Consider the following 7572-nt stretch of genomic DNA (forward strand, 5'->3'; position numbering starts at 1 on the left):
GTACAGGATCGCGTTCACACCGGAAGTAAGTCCTCTGAGGGAGATAGGCAATTGAAAGTCCCGCGTTGTCGTACTTTTCTTCTCGCTTGGTTTACTGCAGGCGCGCAAACTCACTCACGGTCGTATTCACTGCCACCCGCAGTCGGCCCGGACGGAAGGTCTCTCGACGAGTATGTGAGTCCCCGAGTGGGGACTGGCTTGCTAGTAGAAGCTGCTGGACTCTTCCAGCAGTCTGTTCTACTGAAGCCTCCGAAGTTAAATCTCCAGAATGCCGTACAGCCTCCGTTTCTATCTCCCACCGCGCCCTTATGTTTCTTTGTGTTGCCAGTAAGTTATGTCTCTCTGCCTTTGTGCGCTGGCTAATGTTAATAATGTAATGCTGGGAGGATAATAAAATGAAGGCTTTCCCACAGTAAAATCGTTTGGAGTTCTACGGGGGTGTTGCAATCGCCAGCCATCATGAGTACATAGGAGACCTTTTTCTTCTCGCGAAAGTCTCTGCTCTCGTGTAGCAGATCTGAAAAGTTCTGTGGTTTTGCCTGTTTGTTTTTTATGATGATACATATTTTAGGTCCGGCTCTTTTTGTGTGGGAACGCAAATTGATATCGTAGTCCGGGTGAACTATGTGAAAAGTCCCCCCACCTTATCACCTGAATCTCCTCCTAGAGCACCATTGTGTTCTTTTTAACCAAATATCCCTCAGAGGGGCGTGGGGAGTGGCTCCTTATTTTCATCTAAAGTAACAGACAGAGAATCAGCACTTTTGAAACAGGGCTGAAACAGAGGGGATTATGGGATGCTGCAATGATCTGTTTGGTGTTTGGAGCCAAACACTTCAGAGACATGTTTTGTATATATCTGAGACCTGTAATATATTGAGGAAAAAAAGTATAATAGGGGACCTTTAAATCTCAATCTCTACATGTTTATAGAATACAAATGTTTTTACACACATACCTACTCAGAGAAACTGATAATGCTGCAATGGTCTCTTAATTGTTTCCAGAGCTGTACATCCCTTAGTATGTTAAAAATCATGTATCAAGTTCTCGTAATTTACATGCATATTAAATAAAATAAAGTCAAACTAAACTCTTTTACTATTGCTAATTTAAGTGACGCTGCATTTGGATGAGTTGTTCAAATTCAAACTGCAGTTTGGCTTTTATCCATGTATTCTATACCTGTTGTGTTTATTTTGATTATCTTTGCTTTTTAAAATGCGTTTTTAAATGCCTTTGTATAATGTGCTTCCACTGTATTCAATATTCAATGTCTTTTATTTTAAGTAAAGCACTTTGGGTTGCCATGTGCTGAAAGGTGCTGTATAAATAGACTTGCCTTGCCTATACAGGACTGTCTCAGAAAATTAGAATATTGTGATAAAGTTCTTTATTTTCTGTAATGCAATTAAAAAAACAAAAATNCTTAAGCTGTATGCCATAATCAGCAATATTAAAATAATAAAAGGCTTGCAATATTTCAGTTGATTTGTAATGAATCCAGAATGTATGACATTTTTGTTTTTTTAATTGCATTACAGAAAATAAAGAACTTTATCACAATATTCTAATTTTCTGAGACAGTCCTGTATGTTGATGCTAATGGTAACATATGGACTTTGAATGCAGGACTTTTCTTTTTAACAATATTCCACACAATTGAATTTCTATTTAACCTAATTAAAATTATCCGTGTACTTTGACCTCCCACAAATCCATTTCAGAAAAATAAAAACGATTTTGTCTATAAAGATTTTGAAATGACTTTTAATTAATTAATTGATTAATAATGCTTCACAGAAAATGTAGAAAACCAAATTATTTCAGAACACTTCTAGATGCATACCGTTAGTAAAGAAAAGTGAATCATCCCAAAAATTTGAATGCTTGCAAAAACAACCAATTTCCATCAACTTTTATGTAAATATGTTTATTTCAGACATGAATATATATATATTTATTTATATAAACTTACATTGCACGAACAGTTAGTGCAGACAAAGATGAAGATGAAGAGGTTCACAGAAAGTTAACCAAGGCTGCACAGAAAAAAAAACAAAGAGTAGAAGAGTTGGGACGTGCTAAACCAGGGATCCAAGAGATGATCACTTTTCTGCACCGACAGTAACGCCTGGCCCATATTGGGCTGTAAGCTTACATTGAAACTTATTGGTGCAGGTTTCTTTGACATGTATAATATCCCACTGGTGTGTATTGCCCTTAACAGTAAAACATATTATAGGGAGTGCAAATAATACATGTAAAGGTCTCATCTCGTCACAGATTTAAAATAAAACAAGCGCTGGAGACCTCATTCAGACATGCTAGGAGCTCATATTAGTCACGTATATTATATAACCATTCACAACTTTTATGAAAAAATAATATTTTCATATTAACAATACTTATAAATGCAGGACATATGGCAATATATAAATACATATATATTTAAGAAAATTCCAGTGGAGCGTTTTACAGCTCAGATCCTGTTAATGTGTTCGTCTACATGATCCTTTCAGTCTGAAGGCCAGGACTTGTGGGGGCTGGTGGGGCTTCTCGGCTGGGTCTTTGGACTCCCCTGGAAGACATTAAACACATAAAATATTTCAATACCCTGCAAAGGATTACATTTCGGATGTTAGTTGGCCATTTTTTTTATCAATGTACTTAACTTTTTAGAAAATCGATAACTTGGTTTGATTCATTTTTTAGGGAAAAACAATCTAAATCATCTGATTAGAGCTTCTTTAATGTGGGTATTAAACCTAATATTTTGTTCTTTGGACAAAACAAGAAATTCGAGGAGGTCAAATGGGCTTTGGGAAACTCTGATTGGAAAATGTTTCACAACAAACAACTAATTTCCTAATTGAATCGAGAAAATCATCAACAGTTTTTTATACCAAAATAGAAATATTAATATGTTGCAGCACTGTTATTAAAATATTAATAAAACAAACTTGACGGGAGCTTGACAAAACCTATAGGGGGCAGCAGTGCCCCTTCAGATAGTGCTGCCCACACCCAAACTAAAGCTGAGAGCTGCAGAGGAACTGATCCAACCCACAGATACAACCCAGATATGCTGTCGTGTGACCTGCACAGACGTCAGCCTTCTTGCGTACATGCCATTTCCCAGCAGATTTAAAGTGGATGGCTTTCAGACCTTTTAGCTCATAAAACAAACAATGAATCACTTCTAAAACATGAACTCTTCACTCGAAATGTGTATCCTTTCTTTCCATGTTGTTTAAACAAAACCAGACAAGCCTGCATGAAAACTAAAGGTGTATTTACCATATTTTAACCTGTTATTTTAATTGTTTTGTTTATTCACATGTCATTTATACAAGTGAGACTAACCCATCTCCACAGACGAAGAGGAGGGGGTGGAGTGGGACTCACCACAGCAGGCTGGGACTTGGCATAGTTCATATGGGCGTAGAGCAGCACAGCTGTGTCGTTGTGAGACGCCTCCAGTGCGATGGAAAGAGCATTGCTGCCATCCTACAGATAGAAGAAAGGAGAAACAGATCAAGTAGGAGTTCATTGACCCTTAAGAAAACAGAGGGCTTTTCACATTGACCATGTGATCCGCACTGTACTTCTGTCTGGATGTGTGACATCACTTTTGTGAATGATGTTGGGGTAGCTAATTCATTCTCATCAGTTTTGTCCCTTTCATGCATCACCGATTGTCCAGTAAACTTCATCTAACTACTTACTAGGAAACCGTAACGCTTTGCAACGAGTGATTTCAAAGACATTGGAGACTCTTTTTGTTCTCTAATTTGCATTCACCGCATTAACTATTTATCATGGTGTAAACTCGCCTACCATTGTTACTTAGACCTAATTAGACAGTATTAAAGTAATTAAACCACGCTTCCACCTTGAGTTTAAAACGTAAAGCTTAATAAGGTTAAGCAATGACCCTGCATAATTGTACATACAACTCTACTGTGTTTTACAGTGATGGTTTGCCATGCCGTTCTGGGTTTTTAGAGGACAGCAAAAGTGGGGGATTTTTCTAAATCTTTTACACCCCCCCCAGTCCTGTCAGTCCTGTCAGTCCAGCTGTGCTGCACTGAAACACAATCCAGGAGCTCCTGCACTGAAGGGCCAACTCATTCATTGCACAGATGTGAATTCTCAAATATCTGTCTGACTGGCCTCTCCTCAAGCATGCAGAGCAATCCTCTGTGAAATCAATTTAAAACACAAAGCGAGAAATGTCCCAAGCAGCGAATGCGAAGTTTTGTTTTAGGCCGAATTTGAGAAAAAAGATAATGTACAGGAACAAATCTACAACTATGTGATACAATTAAATAAAATAACTTTGGTACATCATGTATGTCAGTTCGGGACAAAAAAAGTTGATATCTTATATTAATGCAATTTTTTCATTGTTTTGGTTTTAGGAAACGAACAGCTGCCGACTTGTGAATGGATCATGTGGTGAAGTATGCAGAGGACTCGTGCAAGAGCCTGCAGGGCAGAAATCTGCAAGTCTGCGGTTGTTAACAGAGGAGTTGTGGCTTTTTAATTCATCCCCTGAGGGGCTTGTGAGTAGCCCAGGGATTGGGTTTCCTGTAAACAGCACTGATTTCAGTAAAAGGCAGAAGAAACTAATCTGATCGTGGTTCTTTAGCTCTAACAAAGGAAATCTTGAAAGAAGAGAAACCAAAAAAGAGGTGGCAAGTAGAGGAAGCTGGAGAGACCAATTTCCCATGAGAAGCCATTTCCTGAGCACAGATTAAGCTGAATCCCAGACAAGCAAGTATTCAGATGTTTTCAGCAGTCAGACAGTCCAACAGCTGGCCTCAACTGTAGGCTCAGCTCAAGTTACTGAAGACATCCCCTCAATCTGAGCATCAGCTAACTGTAAAAGCCTTACATTGTCAACAATGGATATGTCGCAACCAGGTTGTTCCAGGAGCAGTTTAACTATCTCAGCCCGGCCATGTTCACTAGCACACATCAGGGCTGTGGATCCCTCGTCGTCCTGCACGTTGACGTCAGCGCCGCACTCCAGCAGCGCCCGCACCATCTCCTGACGGCCGTGGCTAACAGCTAGCATCAACGCTGTCTGGCCTGCCTGCAAAGGTAAAGGGATTATAAACACTTTTGCCATTCTCCATTTGCACAGCTTCTCAAGTCACTTGTTCAAAGGGTCAATCAAAGACTTTTGCATTTTGCAGAAGTCATTCATCACATAAACACCTCAGTCTAAAAGCTCATTCTGAAACACAGCAGAAAATATTATGAGTTCAATTCCTGATTCTAAAATGTATTGTGTGCCTCGTGTTTTGTTCCCCACGGCAACAATAACAAGCTTCAGTAATTGGGTTTATAGCCAGTGATGCTATAAATCCAGAGTCCTATGACTTGGCAGTGTGAAAGCCTGTCAGGCGCTGTGTCCAAACACATACTCTACACAACCTGATTAGATCAGGCAAAGAGATAAAACCACTTAAAAAGTCACAATTGTCTCACGTTACCCAACCCAATCCGATTTAAAACATATTACTCAACTGGCTCTGAATGTAGTGCTTCATTACAACAGGAAATGCTCTTAACAGAGAATAAAACGCTTAAGTCCCCATAACACTCCCTACCTTCACTCTAACTAGCAAGGTGTTGAAGTGAAAACTAGTAGGGCTGTCAACAAATCCATCGGATGACAGGGGGAAGATAAACCAGCCACAGTGCACTGAGTTTACTGTGGCTGGTAGCCTAAATGAATTATATAGATACATATGAAAAGCTATTTGTGGCATATTACATTATTTTAAACCTAAATCATATCAACAGACTTAAAGCCAACAAGTCCATTCTCATGTGATTTCAGAAAGTAAATCAGGACTCAAAGCTGTTGCCATGGTGTTTGCCTGCAGTAATATTTTAAACAAAATAATGCCATGTATTAAACCAAAGATATTAAAATATTACATTTGACCATTTTGATTTGTTCACAGTCACACCAGTGCTCGACATTAAGGACTGCCCGATGGCCCGGGGCCATCTAGTATTTAGCTCGGGCCATGAAGCCTCACCTGCTGGTTGCCCGATCGGGCAATCTATTATGCCAGTAACTAGTTTAGGTAGTTTGAGAGGTAATTAAAATAGCTACGTGTGATATTCTAACCTGAAGCGTGTGTTTTGTCCGCTCACCGCTGCATGTGATCCACATGCAGCGGTGAGCGGACAAAACACACGCTTCAGGTTAGAATATCACACGTAGCTATTTTAATTACCTCTCAAACTACCTAAACTAGTTACTGGNTTTTGTGTTATTTTTTGTGTTTTCCTTACACAACATATAATACTTTCATTTTCTTCCACAGTTCAGGAGCGTCTCACCAAACAGATTGCTTCAGCCATCTCTGAGGCTCTGGAGCCGGCTGGAGTAGCAGTGGTGATTGAGGCTACGTGAGTATTTAACTTTTGTTTCATCCCTATAATAAAATTATTTGTTTGGTGATAATTCACCCGAACGATTTTGCTAAAGCTCTTTTGGATGTGTTTTATATCATGGCTACTTTGATAGTGCTACATCAAACGTGCTGTTTGCACCTGAGTTATTTGTATCACACAAGCTCATAAGGCATATTATCATGGATCTGTTTTACACCAATTTAAATATCCTTCTTTTTGCATTTCAGCCACATGTGCATGGTGATGAGAGGAGTGCAGAAGATAAACGCCAGCACTGTTACAAGTGTCATGCTGGGAACATTTCAGGATAATCCCACCACCAGGAAGGAGTTCCTTTCGCTTATAAAGAAGTGAAAAGTCTTTACCTCAACAGAGGGAATTGCACAGTGTTTAAACCACTTACATGTTTTTTTTGTGTATTTATTGACATTAATTTTCTGAACTGCTGCGGTTATTGGTGTTCTACTTGAGCTGATATCTTTGTTTACTGTAGCTGTGTAAGAGATTTAAATTACACTGAAATGTAAAATGATCATCATGTGGTTCTATTTATTAAATATAATGGCTAATAAAAAGCCCTCATTGTATAAAAACATATATGTTGAAAATAAAGATGAAAGTGATTCCTAATTTCCTGTATGTCTATTCTCTCCTTTATCTATAAGACATAAGTATGATCAGCGTTACAAAGGGAATACATTTGCCAAAATACATATCCATAAGAAAAAAAGGGACCTTTAAAAATAGAAATAACATTTATTTTATAAGGATCAACTGAAGCAGGTTGTTAATTATCATAAAGATTTGTGTTCGATGCCTCAGCTTTTAACGCTGCTGCCATTTAATTTACGTGGTCAGCCACTTCGTGGCTGAGTTGCTATGGTTCATAAACATTTCCACTTTGCAATAATACCACTTACAGTTGATCGTGGAATATCTAGGAGAGAAGACATTTCACAAACTGACTTGTTGCAACNCAGTAGGCTATAAACAATTAAAGGGATAATTGGGAAGGCATTACAAATGTAAATATATTTTAAATAATAAAACAATCCCACCACCACAGGTATCTACAGGAGAAGAGGGAATTCTCTCCACAAAATGTGAATGCCCACGTGGAGAATGGAAATG

At 38.7% G+C, this 7572-nt stretch overlaps 1 protein-coding gene across 1 annotated transcript in view; it reads right to left on the bottom strand.

Annotated features, from left to right (window-relative positions):
- Positions 1 to 1917: 1917 nt before the first annotated feature.
- Positions 1918 to 7572, bottom strand: part of kank3 (KN motif and ankyrin repeat domains 3) — a 33584-nt gene continuing 27929 nt past the window's right edge. The window contains exons 10-12 of the mRNA XM_010772821.1: positions 4901 to 5101; positions 3409 to 3510; positions 1918 to 2581 (exon numbers count right to left, since the gene is read on the bottom strand). Coding sequence (XP_010771123.1) covers positions 2519 to 2581; positions 3409 to 3510; positions 4901 to 5101 — 366 coding nt within the window. The 3' untranslated portion in view covers positions 1918 to 2518. The remainder of the gene's footprint in view (positions 2582 to 3408; positions 3511 to 4900; positions 5102 to 7572) is intronic.

Source organism: Notothenia coriiceps, unplaced genomic scaffold (genome assembly GCF_000735185.1).
Source record: "Notothenia coriiceps isolate Sejong01 unplaced genomic scaffold, NC01 NC01_scaffold00011632, whole genome shotgun sequence".
In the NCBI taxonomy this organism is placed as follows: domain Eukaryota; kingdom Metazoa; phylum Chordata; class Actinopteri; order Perciformes; family Nototheniidae; genus Notothenia; species Notothenia coriiceps.